Source organism: Mytilus trossulus, chromosome 14 (assembly GCF_036588685.1).
Source record: "Mytilus trossulus isolate FHL-02 chromosome 14, PNRI_Mtr1.1.1.hap1, whole genome shotgun sequence".
NCBI classification, from domain to species: Eukaryota; Metazoa; Mollusca; class Bivalvia; order Mytilida; family Mytilidae; genus Mytilus; species Mytilus trossulus.
In genome coordinates this window covers 30,491,870-30,513,384 of record NC_086386.1, presented here as the reverse complement: position 1 = coordinate 30,513,384, position 21,515 = coordinate 30,491,870, and the positions used below count along the sequence as shown (strand labels likewise).

Below are 21,515 nucleotides of genomic sequence, written 5' to 3'. Positions count from 1 at the left end.
TCGCTACTTGCACGTACTACATACGTTACAAGCACGTTAGAAAATGCTGCAGATATGTTTAAGACACGTTTAGGGAATGTTGTACTGACTGGGAGTTTAAAGTCGTTTTAATGCATCTTTTTAGCACTTTAAGTTGAAGTGCCCTTTCGTTTTTTGTTTAATTTGTCATTTCAGAGTAACAAGACTCTTACTATCAGATTTTAAGGCATTATTCAAATATCGCACTATATTTCGAGTCTTTCTAGATTTAGCAATTCAAAACTGACTAGGTAAAGGCATTTCCGAAAGACAATTTTGGTATATGAACATTTTTCGTTTCAACATGACAGGCTGCAGCTTATATAGTATTATATGAGAGATAGATAATTGGAAAAATGGGATATTTGTCTGATGATGTCACGATACATGTACATTCATCTCTGTTAACTTTATCGTCGTTCGGTAATGCAAAAGATTAGATATGCGGGAAAAGTAATTAAGTTTATGTAAAAAGATATTGGATAAACATAAAATTGAAAGAGTGTGCAAAACATTGAACTAATATTTTGAAAGTTGTGTGCTACTATATACAAGATAGCAACACAAATGTTTCTAGTGAAAGTGAAATAGTTTCAGATAGGTAACTTTTTATTGGTTGAGTATTGGTTTTTTTATTTAAAAACTATCTCCACATACATTTTTCTCCTAAATTGGATTAAGCTGGTTTTTTAAAAGCTTAAAATTCAAAATTCGTTTTGAACACTGGTATTCTACCGTTGCCTTTATTTTGACCAGAAATAACAACACATAATAATGTTGTTCAGTTCAATGTGAATGTCACATCGATATCAAACTAGTTATGTACTAGATCATTCATTGTAACGTTTGTGAATTCAACAATATTGGAAAAATCATTGGATTTGTGTATATATATAACAGTGTCTGTAGGTGCTCTTTAATTTTTATGTCAATAAAATGTGAAAAAACAACATTTTTTTTACTAACTTAATTAAAAATTAACATTTGAAGGAAAATCTCAAATCTAGTATCCTGGTATTCTTTTAAAACTTAAATGTTTGAAGAAAGTTTAGTAAAACAAACGTGAGGAACAAGTTTTATTATTCCCAGAGAGAGACTATAATGTTTTCACCTTGTCACTCTGTCTTCTTACTGTCTTTCAGTTGGTCCTACTAATGGAAGTGTTTAACGACCTTCACTGGCTAATATTTCAGTCATTCCTTTTATTTCCAAAAGAAAATATAACGGAAGAAATTTATTTATGGTCAGCAGCATGACAGGGATGAAACATATGTTCACACATTTTATATTTATCAGACACCTTCCTCTATTTTCTTGATACTATTATTTTTTTGATATGCTGAATGAACTTCGAAATTTTTCGTCATACATTTCTTATGTATACTACCGAAGTGCATGAATTTATATCTGGTCAGTAATTTAAAAGTGATGAGTTGATCGGTAAAAACTTCCATACATCATGTACATATGCTTTATATTTTCCAATACTTTGATTTCCTTGGGTGTGCTATTTCAATGAAATATTGGATTACGTTTAACTTTGATGTGTTTATACCCTGATAAAAAGGGGAGCGATATATTCCTGCCTTGAATTGTAAAACGTTTCTGTCACAGTTTGCTAACATCTTGAAAAATACAAAGATCACACACCCTTAGAATAACAATACTAAACACTTCAAAATAAATATTAAAAAAATGATCAGCCGAATCATTACATGGGTTAATGCCGTTAGATTTTGATTGTGAAACTTATTTTGAGTTTTTCCCCACAATTTTCAATCTGTAAATACAGGCAATAGTAGTATACCACTGTTCATTAACTATAAATCTTTTTTTATTAAAACAGATCCGGGTAACAAACCAATTTCGAGGGAAACACATAAAATATACAAGGAAAACAACGAAAAACAATAAATCATAGAAACGATAAACTGCTACAAAAACAAAAACAAACACCAACAAACACAGAAACAGACTATTTGATAACAACTGTAAAAAAATCTACAAAGCGCTAATTTATAAAACGATTGTATGATTCCTTAAGGAAGATTTTCCATCAAGTGATGATCGTTTTGAATTGGTTTGCTAGTATTTGGTTTTTTATCTCGTGTGAATGTTTTTTTGTAACTTCATTGGAGTGTAAAAGCGTTGACCGAAATACTTTTTGTATGAAGCGCGGAAGCCCTTCATTCTAAAAATGTGCGCACGGTCAACGCTTTTACAACCCTATAAATACAAAGAAGAAGCATTCATTGACAAGACTTATAATTACAGTGTTTGTCGAGGACCATGAAAACATGAATTTTATCATTTTTCTTTTATTCAATTCACCTGTGCACTTTATTTGTTGGACCTCGTGTTATCATGGATGCTATGTTTTATTGTGTAATGCAATTGCTTAAGGAATAACAAGTATTGTGCAATTAGCCATTATTATTGAATCAGAATATCCTATTATAATAAAACATACATCTAATGTAATTATTACTAAATGAACTAGAATCATATTTAAAATATTACTAAAAAACTATTGGAAGACTCCTACACTAACGATTGTCCTTACATTTCGCTGATTTGACTATTGTTTCAAAATAAAGGCAACAGTAGTATACCGCTGTTCAAAATTCATAAATCGACAGAGAAAAATCAAAACCGGGTTACAAACTAGAACTAGGAAACGTATCAAATATAAGAGAACTAAGACACAGCAGAGACACAACACCGAAATGTAACACACAGAGAAACGAACTATAATGTAACAATGGCCATTTTCCTGACTCGGTACAGGGCATTTTATGAAAAAATGATGGGTTGAACCCGGTTTCGTGGCATGCCAACCCCCAGGCTTTAATGGCAGTGTCAATTATAAAATTAAAAGCACAACATTACACGACAGGGTTACAATAAATAAACAGATAAATAGGAGAAAGTATAAGACAAAGAAACAAACGAATAATAGCCATCAAAAGGTATCAGGTCAAACAAATATTTCTATACGCCAGACGCGCGCTACATCCACACACATCGATGATCATTAGAGGATTGTTTTTCCCCGTTTGAATGGTTTTACACTAGTAATTTTGGAGCCCTTTATAGGTTTTTGTTTGGTGTGAGCCAAGGTTCCGTTTTGAAGGCCGTACAATGACCTATAATGGTTTACTTTTATAAATCGTTATTTGGATGGAGAGTTGTCTCATATTGGCACTCACACCAATTCTTCCTATATATATCAGATGTAAAAAGTTTGAAAGCCATAACAGCTACAAAACAGGAACAGAAAGGTAAAACAATCAAAAAGTAAATGATAAAAAAAACCAAGGTCTACAAAAATGGTTACATCATTATTTTGAGTAACTGCATGAATGACGATTTTGATTCCTTTTCAAGTATTGACAATTATCTTGAAAGTGCTTTTCTGGATTTTATCTTCATTTAGAAGTCTCGAAGCCGATTATTTGATAGCCATCGTATTAGTCAATTGTCAAATTAATTGACTATGAACATCTCACAAAAAGTATCATAATTTCAATTTAAATAAGCTTGGATATTTGGTAATAATTCTAAATATGTTACAAATCTAACGTTCTCATCAATTCCAACCGAAATCGAAAGTTATCTCTAGATTGGAAGCAAACCAAGCTTTCTGTTAGCGATGGATGTAAAAAATGCGATGATCCGGACATTTTGTTTTCAATTTCAACGTCAAATATGTTTGCCCTTATTGTAACATAACCGTGTTAAACCAAAGATTTCCCTGTCTTTTTTTCCTACGACTACATATATGTATTTAGTTTAAATATTCTGTTTGTTTTGTGCGTTACGTGATAGAAACCGAATCTTCTTTGTAAAAGTGTACATAAGATTATCTGTTTCACTTCCGAGTATATGAAAGTAAATGTTTAGTTTATCAACTTTTGAATAAACACCATCATCATAGTGTTTTAAGTTAACCTTTTGAAATTGAGAACAAGGAAACGGAGAATTAAACAGGTAGACAACTTTTAAAAATTAAGGAATTTGTGTGAGGTTATATAAGTGTATATAAAAAGGAGGTCAAAGAGTACTCGAGTACTGGAGTATCGCTAGGTAATTCTGACGAGTTATCGATTGGTAAATCTTCATCGAGTTAACATCATTACTAAAAACCTTCAACCTGAACATTGATAAGAATTTGGTCGTACATTGTACATAACACATATGTCGTATATGTTGTATATCTTGAGGCTAAACAATTCTGTTCTTAACTATTTTTTTTCTACTAACAAACTCTAAACAAATTTAAACTGGGTATTGCATGATATCGTGTGTAACAAAACTTTCATTCATTCATTCATGTCTTTAGTTCCTCATAATTGAGATATAATGAATACACAAAATTAACTAAGTTAAAACATCACACATCAAAAAGATTAAACGAAAAGTCCTTATGCACTTTAGTCGATCGGCATTAAGTCCTTGTGCAATCTTGAATGATGACATATCATATATTGCCTAACGTTCATATGTTGCTATGCATTGAACAACATGAGCGTGACAAAGCTTCTCAAACTCCAAATGTTCGGCAATGACCTATAATGGAATTCGTCCTAGTAAGATTTGATAAACATCCTCATCATCATATTCACTTAGTTCGAATACAGATGTACAGAAAAAATCTCAATAATCATATTCCACCACAAATCACGCAGCTCTGTAGTACAAATGCAGGAACAACATGCATGTACTTAGACATCATCAAAGTTTATGACGTTGCTATGTAAAATACAATTTAAAAAAAATCTGAAATATAAAGCGCCGATGTTTGAATATCAGATGGCTTGTATCACCATCTTAAGTACTTTGAACTCGTTAACAATAACTGCAAATATGTTTTTACAATGTCATTATTTCATATTGCTTTGCGTATACATTTGTGTCTTGTGGTCCGTTATATTAGTATCAAAGAGTTAAGTGCCTTTTTTTAACCGCTTTTATTGTATGTTAATCTATGTACCTTCGTGACTCAATTGATAGATACATATAACAACAAGGAATGAGTTGGGGACGTATAACATAAGTGTATGTGCCTGTTCCAATGCTAGAACCTCTGGTGTGGACACCTGCCAACATTTGTTTACAATAGGAGTTATATATCTTTGAAATTATTGATGCGATTTCAATTCACTGTCCTAAACAAAATGTATATGTTTGGTCTGCACGAGAGAATAACATTTCAATAAACTGTCTTCTGCCGATGATGGAAGTGTTTAACGACCTTGACTGGCTTTTCAGCCCTCGCACAGTCGGCTCGGTGTCGGAAGCCGTGTGGTGAGCTTTATCATATTTTGATGCGTAGGGTCAGGAACAGGTGAGGACGCCATAATTAGGCCGCCATCTTGGTTTTGGTGAGTTGCTTCTGTTTTGATGTTTTTTTTAACTTCACAACGGCTAATTTCAGGGCCAGATTGGTCAGCTTGGTAGCCCGCTAACCTCGACGATGGAGTACTGGTAGATGAGTCTCCGATGTAGTTTTAAAGATGACAGGAAGCATAATCAGGACCAAAGCCGTGAGGCAGTGAAATGAAGGTCCATTATCTAACGCCCAGGATACAGCATTCGGACGTCAATTCGCATAACACTCCCCCATCTACAATGGGTTTTGGAGTGCATGTTAACGCGGGAATACGCCAACTGCTAAGTTTACTGTACAGCGTTGGATAGGTTTCTGTCATCTAAAGTAATAAATCTTTGATCATCTGGAAGTAAACCCTCATCGAAGATAGCGGGTAAATTAGAGCTGGCCCAGCACGTCCGTTCAGATGTAATGACTTAGAAGTGACCGGTGTCCATTTAAATGGAATATAATCACCATAGAATTGCATTACATTTGTTTTAAATTTATTTCGTAACTCTCCGTCAATATTCAGCCTTTTTCTACAAACAATGCACATTTAGACATTGATAACACAGTCTTCGTCGTTTCAATGGTAAATATCATTATCAAACTTTATTTCCTCCAAAATGAGACCTACAAAATACAACATGGATATGGATGGTTGTGTAAAATATACAACCATTCGAGCAAAGAGCAAAGCACAGCCACCATGCGTTTATTGATTACAATAATAAAGTTTTGGTATCATAAGTTGACAGAATTCACTGAATATTTTCGAAGAAAAACTACTTGCATTCTGCAGTATTGAGGAAACGAACTTCATTGAGAACTACCAGACTAAGGTATGGTGTTAAAATATTCCAGATCGAGATATTCTTGAGTGCTCATGAATGTCTTATTTTAAACACAGTCTGTATAAGAAATTGGTCAGATAGGAAAAGTTTCTGTGTTTTTAGATCTGTGCACAAGACTTAGCTGATGGTTTGGGTTATAATAAAGAATGCAACTTGAATTTTCACTTTCGGTGTTATTCTTTTGGTATACTTTGTTTGCTTTTTTGATCAAGTTCATGTTTTTATACAATTTTTAGATAGCAAAAATCATTGTATTAAGGCCTGCACTACGATCTTACCACACTGAATTGAGGGCTTATTCGGATAAAAAGTATTTTGTTAGTTATATACGATAAATTAGAGTATGGTTGTTTCGGCGAGGGATGGGGTGGTTGAAGAATTCTATACATAAGTTTGTCTAGATATGTCTAAAAGGGCGGTTGGAACTTTTTATGTCTATATAATATGTTTAAGGTAACGAATGGAACTATGTAAGTATGTCTATTTTTTTTTTATGAGTTTAGATCACCCAAGTCAAGAAAAAAAATCATATTATGTAAGTTTAAAGGACAGAGTAAGCTGATACAACATTTAAAGGTACACACCAACTATTAAACTGTCATCCGATAAATCAGATCATTACTACCAGTAATTAAACATGTGTCCCTTTTCAAAGTCTTCCAACTGTTTCCCTGATTTCGCTAGTTAATCTTTTATATTTTTGTTACGTTTATATGCTATAATAAAAACTTGAGTAAAAATTTCACTGCATTCTTTTGCAGATTGTTCCTATGTTGTCTTATAATTTTAATAAAGTTTTTCACCATTTGGTTGTATTTTGTAATAAGAGTAAGTGCCGGGTATTTTTCTTGTTCTTGTATTTCTAAAGTTTTTTTTATTAATAATTTGGAACCAAATCGAAGGACTAACGACTTTTGTCCCCTTGTTGTTTTAAGCTTGTAATAGATTCAGATTAAGTATGCTAATTAGATATGTGCGCATAAAAAGTGCGCACAAATCTCAGTGTGTAATTTTAAATTCTCAGTGTGTAATTTCAAATTCTCAGTGTGTGTTTTCAGTTTATTTATTCTCAGTGTGTCTTTTTGAAATCTCAGTGTGTAATTTTCAATTCTCAGTGTGTAATTTTCAATTCTCAGTGTGCGTTTTTCATTTTTGTAATCTCAGTGCGTCTTTATGAAATCTCAGTGTGTAATTTTTAATTCTCAGTGTGTAATTTTCAATTCTCTGTGTGTAATTCTCAATTCTCAGTGTGCGTTTTGAAGTTTTTAAATCTCAGTGTGCTTTGTTGTAATTCTCAGTGTGTAAAATTTTCGAAAAATGGTTTAATCATAGTTTTGACGAGAACGGCTTGCCATAGTGAACCTGATGAATCAAATTTAGAATGGAAATGGGTAATATGTGAATGAGACATCAACCCGACCAAAGAGCAGACAACTGCCGAAGGCCACAAATTGGTCTTACACGCAACGAGAAAATCCCACACCCGGAGGTGGTTATCAGCTGGACCCTAAATAAAATTATGTACTATTTCAGTGAAATGGACTTCACATAAAACTTCAAAACAAAAAAATGAGCTAAAAAAATGAAAAAATCCCAAACATACGGAACTAACAAAGGCCAAAGGCTCCTGACTTACGACAGGTACAAAAATGCGGACGCTATTCTAGAAACAGGCAACTTTCTATATTATGTGTTAATGTAGGGCATACACAATGCTATTCGTAACTTAATATTATAAAAGAATATGTGGTATAATTGCCAATGAGACAACAGTCTTCACACCAAATTAATCAAGAAAGACGGTTTATATAAGTTCTTCCTGTTTCCAATTCCTTATTTTTTTATTGTATTTTATGAACTTTTGGAAATAAAATAAGTGTTTAAATTAAACTAAGAGACAAACATGACACAGAAATTAACAACTATAGGTCACCGTACGGCCTTCAATATGAGCAAAGTTAATACCGCATAGATAGCTATCAACTAATCTGAGTTGAATAGCTTTTCAAACGTCTCCTGAATGCATCTCGGGATAAGGGTTTCAAATGTGAAAATTAAGTCAAAGCTAAATCTTGACGAGCTATGAGATGTGAGTTATTTGTTGCAAACTGTTATGATTTATAATACCAGTTCAACTTCTCAAAATAAACGAGTATTCCTGTCCAAGTTCACTGTAATGAAATGTTTACTAGCGTCTCTGATGGTATGATGTACCCGGAAATACATTATGTTTAAACTTTGAGGAAAGTAATTATAGTAGCATGTTATCTTATTTTAGGAATTTCCACATTAATGGTTATTAACTATTCAGTGTAAAACTATTTATTTTCACTACCAGTTCAATGTTTTTCAATAATAAGTGGAAATTTGATTTTTTAAACGAATTAAGTTTAAATTTAATTTGACTCTTTAATAATGTAATGTAACGTAAAGGTTAAGTTACAACAAATTAGAACAGGCACCAAAAATCCACTTCTGATAAAATACCAATAGTTAGAAATATTATAATATGGAAATCTGAATCGCCTAAAACCGGTTCGTCTAAATGAATAGTAATATGTTTTTACTTTCTATGATCAAGGAGGTTATAAACTCTAAGTTAGTATCAAGATGTGAAAAAATATATCAAAGAGACAGCAATCTAACAAAAAAAACCAGATATAGTTGCACGCATTATTTAACAATAAGACATAAATTCAGATTAATAAATTCGTATTTATCAGCTCCTTCAATGTGCAGTTCTATACTTTTACACACATATTCTAATAATTTCGATCGAGTATATCTCGCATACGAGAAATACGGAAATACAAGCCAGAAAATAGAAATTGATTGGTCATGATTTAAAGAAAGACTACACACATGTTACTTAACTTTTGTACCACAGGTATATCCTCAGTGCAGGCGGTGTTGTCAAGATATTTCAAAAGCAGGATTTGAACCCCTGCCAAGGGAAGAACAAATATTTGCTAACACAGTAGGCTGTAAAAGTCGAATGAAGAAATCTAAATATTTGTACAACTAGATTGTTTATATGTATATCTATCGGCATGGGCTCTGTGCTACTGGTTTTTGTTTTAACAAATAAAGTGGAATTTCAAAATCTCAATCTTTTGTAGAGATTATATATGTTTTTATGTGAACTTAAAAACAGAAAGCTGTATTAAAAGATACGTTTTCTACATGCTACTTTTCTTTTTAATCGATATAAAAGTCATTTTATAAATCATGGGAACTTATCCTTACAATGCATTTATACATTTTTGAAAAATGAAAATGGTATGTTTTTTCTTTCTGTCTTTGTTTGTTTGTTTCGAGATGCAATTATCATGATGAATTGGAGATATAAATGAAAAACGTCCCCTTCCATTATGTTAAATCGAATAAAATAGTCGATGGTTGCTTTCAATTTTTGAAATATATTGTCCCGGTATTGTTTGTTCTATGACATTGGAATAAAGCTGATCGATTAAACCATTTTACTTTCTATACAAAAATTATTTCAAATCGATTGCAAATTAATATATATATACAAATAACTGAACTAAACCACAAAATATTGTTAAATTCGTATTGACTTAATAGTAATACCAATACTGAAACTGAGGAATGTGAGATTTCATAATTCTCGCGTGGTTCTATATCAGAAAGGAAAAGTAATTGTTATAAAGTCAAAGTTTAATTTTAATTGAATTTGAATTTGAATATTTTTCCTGTGTTAATCATCAAGTAAGGTAAGATTTTTAACAATTGTATTTTTTCGTATCTTGAATATTTCGTTTTAAGTTTTTATTTGACTTGATACGTGAATTGACGGTTTTTCTAAATCTGCCGAAGATGAAGCTACCTCTTTTTAATATATTTAGGTAAATCTGAAATAACTTCACTCAACACACATGTTTTGTTAGTAAGTGAACCAACTGGTATATTTGTTTATCTTTGATAAAATGCTGTAAGACACATTGCTTTTCTTGGATGCGGCTACACGACAATTAAATGAACGGAAAAAGAGTTTATCATGATTTCATTCTATAGCGATGCCTATTTTGGATTGATATTGAAAGCGACGAGTGTGCTTTTTGGTGCGAATGACAAAATGAAATACAACATGTATTATGATACATGTATATAGATAAGTTCTATAAACTCGTGTTAAACAAGAATTAACGCGATTTTGTTACAGCTCTTACAGGTTCATATATTCGTTTTGTTGGCGTGTGCTGATTTTTAGACGTCAATTGTCTTACGTTGTGATCTGTGTTTGATAATGGTCAGGTTTGACAATAATTTTGTCTATTTGTTGGTCTTAAGATAATGACTGTATGGACGTTTCCTAAAACAAATATATATTCCAACTTTATAAAAATAAGGAGATATACGTGGTATAATGTATGATTTCTTATTAGACAACTATCCACCACAGTTTAAATCAAATACATATATATAAGCAACTATAAGCCACTAAAGAAAAAATCAAATACCATATAATGGTCGGCTATAAAAGGCCCGACCTTGAAAAATTAAATAAGTTGTGAAAACTAACGGCCTAATTACCAAAACAATATACGAAATAAGTATGACAGACATGAACCAACGACAACCACTAAACTACATGTACCTGACTTGGGACAGGCACATACAAAATGCGGCGAGGTCTATCAAATTGTAAAATTTGTAAATTTTGTGTGATTTGCTTCCAATAGAAACGTTGAAACCTATAACAATTGACTCAATGTGATAACAAGGTACATAAAATCGAAGTCGACGAAACCTTTTACTTTAAATCAACCGTTACAATTAAGAGTGTCTATGTACTAAATTAATTCCTTTCGATTATTTTTATAACAAAACATAAGGCGAAAAGTAAAAATATGTCAGAATATGTTTCAAAGTCTGTCAAAACAAAAAGAGATTGTCAACATTTATGACACTTTCAATTCACATAATGTAAGCTTAATTGTCTGTATATAATAATAATGTAAGCTTAATTGTCCGTATATAGATAATAATATAAGCTTAATTGTCCGTATAGATAATAAGCTGATTAACACCTTAAACCCATAAAACTACAATTAGTATTACTATACTGAGTATTGACTATTTTACAATTTTGGAAATAAATCATAATACATTTAAACCATCATACTTTATTTCCTCCTACAGGAGATTGACATAAGAAATATTTTGTACAATTACAAAGTTTTGAAATCACAGTTAGAAATGTCAATAGCTTAATATTTTCAATGGAAAAGACTAAGTATTTACAGTTTACAGTATTTAGGTAGAAAAGTATTAAGGACTTCCAAACGATGTTTTGGTGTTAAAATGTCACAGAGATCTTCATGGTTGCCAAGCAAAAGATCTGAGAATTTCTCGTCCGATTTTGAAACCGTTGTGTACACGAAATTGAAACTAGTTAATTCAGAACATCTAAACGAAAGAAAAAGAGAGCTGAAAAAATAACAATAATGCGCTAATTTATACCCTGACACAATGAGGGAAAATTACCCGAATACGCAAGAAGTTCTACCAATATCAATTGAAAAAAGATAATCCCTATTTCATGTATACTAGATGTCGTACTACTATCATATACACATTGTTGTTGTTATATTACATTCTGTAATGATAAAGAAATGATAAAAAAAATCCTGGAAGTGAATTTGGTTTGATCGTATCAGACCATTTGCAAGATAATAGTTCGCAGAAGAAAATATTTGTAATGTTATTGATTTGCAATTTCGAGAATTATTAATAATCTCTTTTTGTTAAAGTCTTTCCGAACAGTTTAAAAGAGCTGGTTAAAAATTGTAGCAGTCTAGCAGATGAATTTAAGAATATTTATTTAAATCATACAAAAATCACATGATTTGAGTTGTTCAATTCTATATAAACAGTAGAATAGAATCAAAACTATTCGCATAGTTAGTTAGTGCACTCTCTGTCAAATACATGAACCTATGTTTCACATTTATAACCAATCGTCTTAAACCATCAATGAGACAACCACAAAATACTAGAAGAAATAATTAATACACGAACAAGGCTATAATTTATAAATTTAATAATCCTCTCTCAGTTACGATATGACCAAAAGTTTTAACGACAGGAAAATAGAAGACGTGTTTACTCTTAAAATAGTGCCTATTTAAATCCCTCTTTTATGGTCTTTTAATCTGAGATAATCTTCTGTAAACCTCGATTTCTTAATTACGTTAATAAAAGTCCACCATTGGTTTCATTCATTATGTTTATATGACTTAAATTCTATTGTATTGTTATAAAAAAATCGACGGTATTTCGTTGTCAATGTTGAAAAATAAACGTTAATACCCTTGTGTATAGAATGTATACACTCATTGATTAAACTTCTTATAGAAAATGCTTTCTTTATGAATTTTCTCGGTGTACATTCATAGTTAAGACATTTTTTGTACTGTTATGATAGAACGATGACATGTGTTTTCACTAGTATTTTATTTGGATTTTCATTATAAGGAACTCGTGTTAAAGTATATTGATTTGCTGTTTCTGATATGTAGTGTTTAAATTGGGGGTAAGTAGAACAAGATTAATTTAATATAGAATGGTGAAAAACTTAGGGATAAAATTCGAAACATTTTGAAAGTTATTTTCCTCCCACAGTTGACTGTTGATATCTTAGTTCAATACGAAATTTTGTTCAGTTGAAATGCACAAATGAATAAGACACAGAGAACAGGAACTTTGTCATATATATTAAACAAGTGCAAAAAATCGTCTTTTTTTGTACATCATAAAAATGTTCATCTATTGATTCCATATATTTCTACTTAACATTTATGTTTATTCAATAAATAGCATGGTACTTATTTCAAGTTCAGATATTTTAATATATTAAAAGAAATTTCGATTTTTATCCAAACTTACTGAATCCCACTTAGAGTGTTTGTGTTTAAGTCAAGTAGTTTAAAATATAACCTATACAAAAACTAAAACTTAGATTAAAAACAGTATGGAATATATCACATGTACGTGTATGAAGTAAGTGTAAATTCAAAAAGGAGAAGTTAATAAAATCGAACAACATTAACCAATTAAGGTGCTATGGATCTTGGATTGTAAAAAACAGAGAACAAAAGGTCCAGATTTTCTATCAAGTTAGCAAAATTTGATGCAGGAATGCAGATATTTAATGTGAATTTTCATTTAAATGAACCAATTTATAAAAATATATCTTATAAATATTAATATTTTTGCAAATGTTGATTATTTTCAGTTGTTTAAAAAAAACAATCAAATTTGCATTTTAAGGGGAGATAACTCAAAAACAGTGCATTTTCTGAAGGATTCTACATGGAATTTTCCTATTTTGTATTTTAGACGGAAAAAAACGCACAGTGACCCTACCTTTTCTTTTGATATTCTCAAAGAATTGTCTGAAAGCTATCTTTTCCTGAAGTTTTTAACAATTCTATTATTTTGTTTAGTTTTTAATTACAAAATGGTGTTTTTTCCTGTATAATCCATACAAAATGTGTCGTTTTGTTACATACTGTAGATTGAGAAAATGCGCGGTGAACTATCATTTTGATTATATTTTTCACATAAATCAATAGATACTACGTTTTGGCAAAGTATGAACAAATTCTATCATTTTTATTTTAGACTCCCATACCACCTTAAACGACTTGAAACAGCTGTCGCTTCAAACCTAAATATTTAGCAGACGACAGCAGAGATTTTACCATACATTTTTATCAGAACGCTCGTGCAGCATAAACTGTATTTTTGAAATCAATTGCTATAATTTGAAATCAGATGTAATTCTGATTTCTTTCTTTGTATTATTAACTGTCTAAAATTGCTCCAAACATCACTTAAAAATGGCTTTAAAATATGAATGAAAAAGTGATCTCCTACCATTGTTTCGGGTATGGTAATAATATAATTTCTTTGAAATACTTTTATCTAAAATATAGTGATTGTTTTTTTTTTCAATTTATCTAGTGCAAAACTTCAACAATGACATATGATACATAGAGTACCAAAGTTGTTTGAAAACTTCAAATGAATTTGGTACGTTATTGAACTAAAGTGTTAATTAATAAGAGTGCATGACTGTCCCAAGTTTAAACTCTGTAATTCAGTGCTTGGTGTATCTTTTTGTTTACATAACATGTGTTTCGTTTTGTTGTTGTTTATATAAAATATGTTTCGATTGTTGTTCTGTACAGTTAATTTCTTGTGTTGTGCTGTTGCACCACTCTCCCGGGTTAAGAAGAAGGTTTGGTGCCAGCTAACATGTTTAACTCCGCCTCATTATGCATGTATCTGTCCCTAACACCTGTAAATCAGTGGTTGTCGTTTGTTTCTGTACTGATTGTTATAGTTCGTTCTTATGTTGTACTGTTATACCACTGTCCAAGGTTAGGGAGAGGTTTGGGATCCCGGCAACATTATGTATGCATGTGCCTGTCCCAAGCCAGGAGGCTAACATTCAGTGTTTGTTGTTTGTTTATGTGTTACATATTTGTTTTTCGTTCACTTTTTGAACACAATGAAGGCCGTTAGTTTTCTCGTTTGAATTGTTTTACATTGTCATTTCGGGCCTTTTATAGCTGACTATGCGGTGTGGGCTTGTGTTCATTGTTGAAGGCCGTACGGTGACCTATAGTTGTTAATGTCTGTGTAATTTTGGTCTCTTGTGGAGAATTGTCGCATTGGCAATCATACCACATCTTCTTTTTTTTTTTATATCATATTTGTTTTTCATTTATAATACATTGTAGTTTTACATGAATTATGTCATTGCTTTTTCTCTTTTGAATAATTTTTCATTTGTCAATTCGTTTGGTTTAATATATTTCAATGCGGAACGTGTGTTTGCCTATTGTTGCACGAAAACGTTTATCTATAATAGCTATCATACCACATCTTTTTCTTTGTATACTGGTTACTTTTACCCACATTCGAATTAACCGAGTTTATTTCTGATTGGCACCTGAAACAAAGAAACTAATAGTTCCTTGACACAACAATTCATTAAACAATTTATAACATGAAGATAGAAGATTTTTTTTGTTTAAATATATTGTAAATTTTTAGCGGCTATACACTTCCACTATATTGACTGTTTATAGATTGTTTCCTCATGCAAAATACGCTTTTAGTTGCAGCTGAAATACCGGTATGCAGATAATCGGTGTAATAAAGATACTCAAGACCTTAGCTTGTTAGTTACTAGAGATCATCAAAACCTTGACAAGTCTTTATAATTAGGATTCAAAACTAAATGTCAATCTGCAAATCAGCCCCCCCCCCCTCCAAAAAAAACAACAAAAAAAAAAACCCGCACGAATTTACAAAAACAATTCCACCAACTCCCAATTCCTGAATTGACAAAATAATATAAATTACTATGCGTTTATTTTTATAGACAAGAACAATAAAATAAGTTTGTAAAGCCAACATATTTGACTGTGTTTTTTTTCCTCCATTTTATAGAGTCAATGGACAAAATCCGTTTCAAGTTTCTTAAAATACAGCGATATATGCATGTATATGTCAATTGGCAAAGGAATTAAAACCTTTTATTAATGTATTATAATAGGTGATTTATTGTTATAAAAAGGATTAGACGTCTTTTAAATAAGTTTGATAAAAAGGACCAATTATTATATAATAATTTTACGTTAATCTTTTGAATTTAATATCGAAAGGTATAAAAGGTGTTTAACAACGCAATGTGCTTTGTTTATGATTTAAATGATACATAATTTTCTGTTTTATTACATAACTCATATCATTAGTGTAGAAACTTTACTTATTATCCAACCAAAGTCATTGCTCAATATTTTATTACAAAATTGATTAATGGAAAGACCTCAAAATGAGACTTATTTTGGGGTTATTGTTGTTAAGCATTGAAAGCAAGATATTTCAAGCCCTAAAAAAATGTAAGTCAAGATCATACCACATCTCCTTTTTGTATTTGAAGAAAAACACATCACTAATATTTTACCTATGCCTTCAGAACATCTGGAACATTTGGTTTTATAGAGTTTTATAACTTAATTCCATTCAAAGAGGGGGGGGGGGGGGGGTCGTACCTTTTCATCATATCTCAATTCATAGCAAACGTATATGTCCTATCGGAATTGAGACTTTAAACAAGAAGCACTTGACATGCTATTTAACCTTGCAATTTCGAGGATACGTTTGTTGCGAAGCTCAACATCTTCCCCATAACCATTTCCAACCTACCCATTGCAATTGCAATCTAGCTGGACGTCCTACTTTTCAGAAGCGTCCTTTTATATGACTGTTTTTTGTTAAATTGTTCGCGTCCTATATATGCCTGAAATAATTGTCATTGATGGTTTAACAAGCAGCAACAAATTAATCAATCATTTAAGAAATTAACATGCAAATATAGCGTACAACTTTTTGTTTTATTGTGGAGTAATTTGATTTGATATTGACCAACAAGAAAAAGCCAAATCTCGTTATTTCATCTTCAAAAATATTCAATTTGATGATAATTATGATGTTCCTTTTCTGTATAGAATCATATTCAAAACAGTGTGGTCCTGGCCATTGATTGACGATCTAAATTATCCCATTGAGTGGGCCAGATTAGGTGAACCTTTGTTTGTAAAGAAGATTGCTCACTACTTACTTATTATAGAATTTAAACTATGGGGTCACCAAAGGTAATGCCTCTAATAATAAAAGAATTCGAAAAAATATTCAGGAATAACCTTTATGTTTTGATTTATATTATTGATATAAATCAACACATTGTATTATTCCGGACTCGTTTTTCGAATTTCTTTATTTAGGTGTTGAGAACCATTGGTGACCCCACAGATTCAGTGTCTTTAACAAGTACATAGTGAGCAGTGGTTGTTACCGACAAACGTTCACATAATCTGTCCCAGTCAATGGGATAATTTAGGTTGTCAATCAATAGCCAGGACCACACTGTTTTGAATATGATTCTAAGTGAGAAACTACAGCGACAACCTCATAACTCGATGTCAATGATCTCCGATAAAACTAGAAACGTTTGCAAAAGCGCCGATTTCAGTTATCTTACTCTTAACTTATCCAATGTAATACCCTAGAATATAGAGTATTAAAGAATTGCAAGAGAGTTTTCCCATTGTGATCATTTCGAAAATAGATGTGCAAATGTAAATATATATTTTTATAATGTCTTATTAACTTTCATTCAAATCTGAACTCAAAACCTACCTACAATGCAAACTAGGCAGAAGTCGTCAAAAAGTTGTGAATACCTTTTTTTCGGTGGGGATGCCGATTTTCATGTAAAGAAATATTCAAACTTTAAAATATTCAATACGATAAAAAAAAAAAACTGTCTCATACAGGAAAGGAAATTGAGAAGTGTTGAACAGCATGTTTATCTGGTCACATTACTCCGAAAAATGACCCTGTTAAATTTAAATCTCTTCTAAATATTTATCAACGGATAGATCTAAATGCACCACGCTTTATAATTATATCTTCGTGTTTTACCTTCCATCAAACTGGTAGTTTAAATCCCTAAGACGTATGATTATCACTTTAAGAAAATGAAAAGAAATTAATGTGAAAATTTGAAGTAAATAATACTCATAGTTGGCATGCTTTATGTTGCATTCGTATAATAGGTTACGATTTCGGGTCTAAAAGAAGTCTGTTATATAACTCCAGGTCTAAATAAATAGTAGTTTTTGAAAATGTTTATTTAAGATACGGAAACATTAATTCAATAATAAGCATCAATATTATAAGTACATAGCATAGGCGTTTGTACCTCCTTTAACGCAAACAAAACAAAACATATATTCAATTGAACGAACCGTGTGCATTTTTTTAGCATGACAAAACTGAGTAAAACGTTGCATTAAGGGTTTTTAGTTTTTCAAAAGACTTTTCTAAAGCCTGTACACTGTTAATGCTATGTTTCTTATGTGTTTCATTTTAATCATTGTTCTTGTATATTTGTATTTTTAATATTCGTTTCTCGTGATAGCATATAATGTGTTTTTTTCTGGCAATATTGTTCAATGAAAGCAAACATGTGCTTTAACTAGGCTTTGTTAATTTGGGTTTAGATCTATATGCGATTACAACCTTTCCCCTTTTTATATCGTTAAATTCTCACTGCGGGTCATTCGAATGCTTTTGTTTCCATCTCAAGTGTTGTTTTTGTCGTACTCGATGTCGAAATGTACGTCACGCTATTTTTGTTATGACAATATTGAGATGTGGTATGACTGACAATGAGGTATCCATCAACCCTCAAAAAGAAAGATTAAACATGCGAACAATTTCAGGTAGCAATATTTATTTACCGCCTTCAACAATGATAAAAAATTCGTATCGTATATCAAAGTATAAAAGTTCCCTAGATTTGACAAGGTTTGTATTAAAAATTCATAAGAGAAAGCCAAAGACTTTTTCGAATGCAGTCATAGTCTAAATCGAACAAATATGTATTTAATTTACCACTTTGACATTGAACTTGTCAATTTTGAACATAATTACTTTAAAAGATATCATTTTTGTTACATAGTTTTATCTTTATAAATACGTCTTATTCAGTAATTAATTTTTCGAATTGAAATTATAAAATGTCGCCGAGTTGTACTATTAGATTGATTAAAATAATTTATTTCAATATAATCAACTAAGATATTATCTTGTCAATTTTTCTTGACCTTGTTATATTGATTTTAACAACTCTTTCTTTTTCAGGGACATAGTAAAGATTTTTTAATTTAAATCATATATTACTAATAAGGTCAAGCAATGGATATATTCAAGGAGGGTAACGAAGAGACTTTTGATAAAAGATCAAGAATAAAACAGAATGTTCGTGTTGTGTCACCGTCTACCAAACATAAACGCATACTATCAAGACAACATAAAAGTTCCCATTATCTGAACAATCGCATATCGTCGGCTATTAGTTCTGATTCTAATAAGATTCCGCCGAAAATAGACAACCTCAGAAAAGAAATTGCTCGGCGTGCATCTACAGTGCCGAACTTTTTAGATTGCTATGACTTGAAAACAGTGTATGATGAGGCTAATTTACGAAAAAAATTCAGAGAAGTTGTCGGAATCCGAAATCACACGTCACCAGCAGTGCATCAACGCATAGACCCAGGTGCGCATGTCAAAAATATTTACAAACACCTTAATATATCTCAGTACGAGGTTGAGGATACTTTAAATGGATTATCAGAAAAAGACGAAAAACAATTCGTAGAATATATGAAAAAGAAGCAACATGCTGCATTATCAGGTCTTTGGAATATGGCGGCATGGTCTGTCTGTGAACACAGGGCATCAAGAGTGCACAATATAGACGAGTTGACCATGGCTATATTATCTAAACAGATGGCAATAAAAAAGATGAGAGAAAAAATATCACGAAAATTAGAGTTACCAGTTGACAAATTTAAGCGCATCGCTCAACTTCGTCAAAATGTTAGCTTTATAGAACAAAAATTTGACAACATGAAACAGGCAAGACCCAAGAAAACACAATTATTGAAAACAATGCATTTGTTCGAACAAGCTGGTACCAGCAATATGCCATCTAGATTTACCAAACCAGGAGAGGTTAGTATGTAAATAGGCTTTTATATTCATTATTGTTCTCCCTGGCACTCAAACTTTCTCCATTATCAAAAACTGATCGCCACGAAATAGCACAATAGTACTGAAAATGGCGTTAATCATGATTGTTATAAACATCTGATTATTTCACTTTCGATCGTTTACCTTAAAAATACATGCATACGTATGCTTCATCTACATATTGTTTGTGTGTGATAGTTTTTGATAAAAGATGTAACACCAGCTATTCAATGACATATTACCCCAAAATTATGTATGTAGTTAGATCTCTATATTACAAACATAGAGTTTTACTTTTTTTTAAATAGTTTAATTGCGTCCAACTGTGCGTTGAAAAAGAATTTAGATATTGAAATAGATATTATTGAAAGTGGTCCAATTTGTAATAAAAGTTTTATTTCTAGTATGTTGATTTATTAAGTAGAGACTAAACGGTATGTCAAAAAATTATATATAAAAGGACTACCTAATTCCTTTTAAAAAGCACTTTAAACAGAGTTTTCTATTTATTCGATAATGCATATAAAGTTAAAGCCAATGTTTTGAAGGATGTTCAAACTTATACAAAGTTACAACGCTTCCCATAAATAATCACGAAGGAGGGAGGAGGGACTACGAATACATGAAAATGCCATGTTCCTATAGAGATTTTCCTTTTCAGTTAGATCGTGTTTATTTGGCTTCTTAAGTCTCGCATCAAACATAAATTTGCGATAAAATCATAATAGATAACATGAATTTGACAAACAAAAAAACGCTAGACGCGTGTTTCGTGTACGAAAGACTCGAATAAAAAAGTCATATGGTCCAAATAAAGTAACTTTGTAGTTCAGTTGATAAGTAAACAAGTGATTATCCGATTTAATTACTTAATTACTTTGAATATTGACCTTACTTCAATGAATAAGCTTTATACACATACCGAACCCAATACCAAATGGGTTATTGAAGCGACATATATTTTACAATTATGATTAAATATAGAAGATGTGGTATAATGCCAATGAGACAACTATCCATCCAAGTCATAATTTGTAAAAGTAAACCATATTACATTTTTACCAATAAGCTATTGTTATAACATAAAACTTTAAATGTTGTTTAAACGTATATAGAATAGTTCAAACATGTCTATTATATGTATATAATTTAAAGAAAAAACATCTTTACTATTCTTAATGGATAATTTATCAATTTTATAAATAATAAGGGATTTTAATTTTGCACCTTTCAACAATGAAATTGAATTTGAATCACAAAAACAGCTTTCTAGTATACAAAAATCATAATTGTAATGTATTATTCTTTTTTTTTGAATTTTATCTATTGTTCGGATTTTCCTTGACTTTATCAAATGAAAATATATAAATAAAAAATATAATGTTTTAAATGCACACACTTTATAAATAAAGACAACAGTAGTATACCGCTGTTCAAAATTCAGAAATCGATAGAGAAAAAGCAAATCCGGGTTACAAACTAAAACTGAGGGAAACGTATCAAATATAAGAGAACTACGACACAGCAGAGACACAACACCGAAACGTAACACACAGGTAAACGAACTGTATAATGTAACAATGGCCATTTTCCTGACTTGGTACAGGTCACTTGATGAAAAAATGGTAGGT

The 21,515-nt window shown here is 31.2% G+C and overlaps 1 protein-coding gene across 7 annotated transcripts in view; it reads left to right on the top strand.

Moving 5' to 3' along the window:
- Positions 1-9,818: 9,818 nt before the first annotated feature.
- Positions 9,819-21,515, top strand: part of LOC134695604 (uncharacterized) — a 33,194-nt gene continuing 21,497 nt past the window's right edge. For 3 of the 7 annotated variants that reach the window (XM_063556888.1, XM_063556887.1, XM_063556883.1), the window contains exons 1-2: positions 12,511-12,802; positions 18,994-19,866. In XM_063556888.1, coding sequence (XP_063412958.1) covers positions 19,048-19,866 — 819 coding nt within the window. In that variant the 5' untranslated portion in view covers positions 12,511-12,802; positions 18,994-19,047. Of the gene's footprint in view, positions 9,981-12,505; positions 12,803-16,105; positions 16,185-18,993; positions 19,867-21,515 lie in introns of those variants that run through there. The other 4 variants (XM_063556884.1, XM_063556890.1, XM_063556889.1 and 1 more) reach the window with 4 other exon arrangements.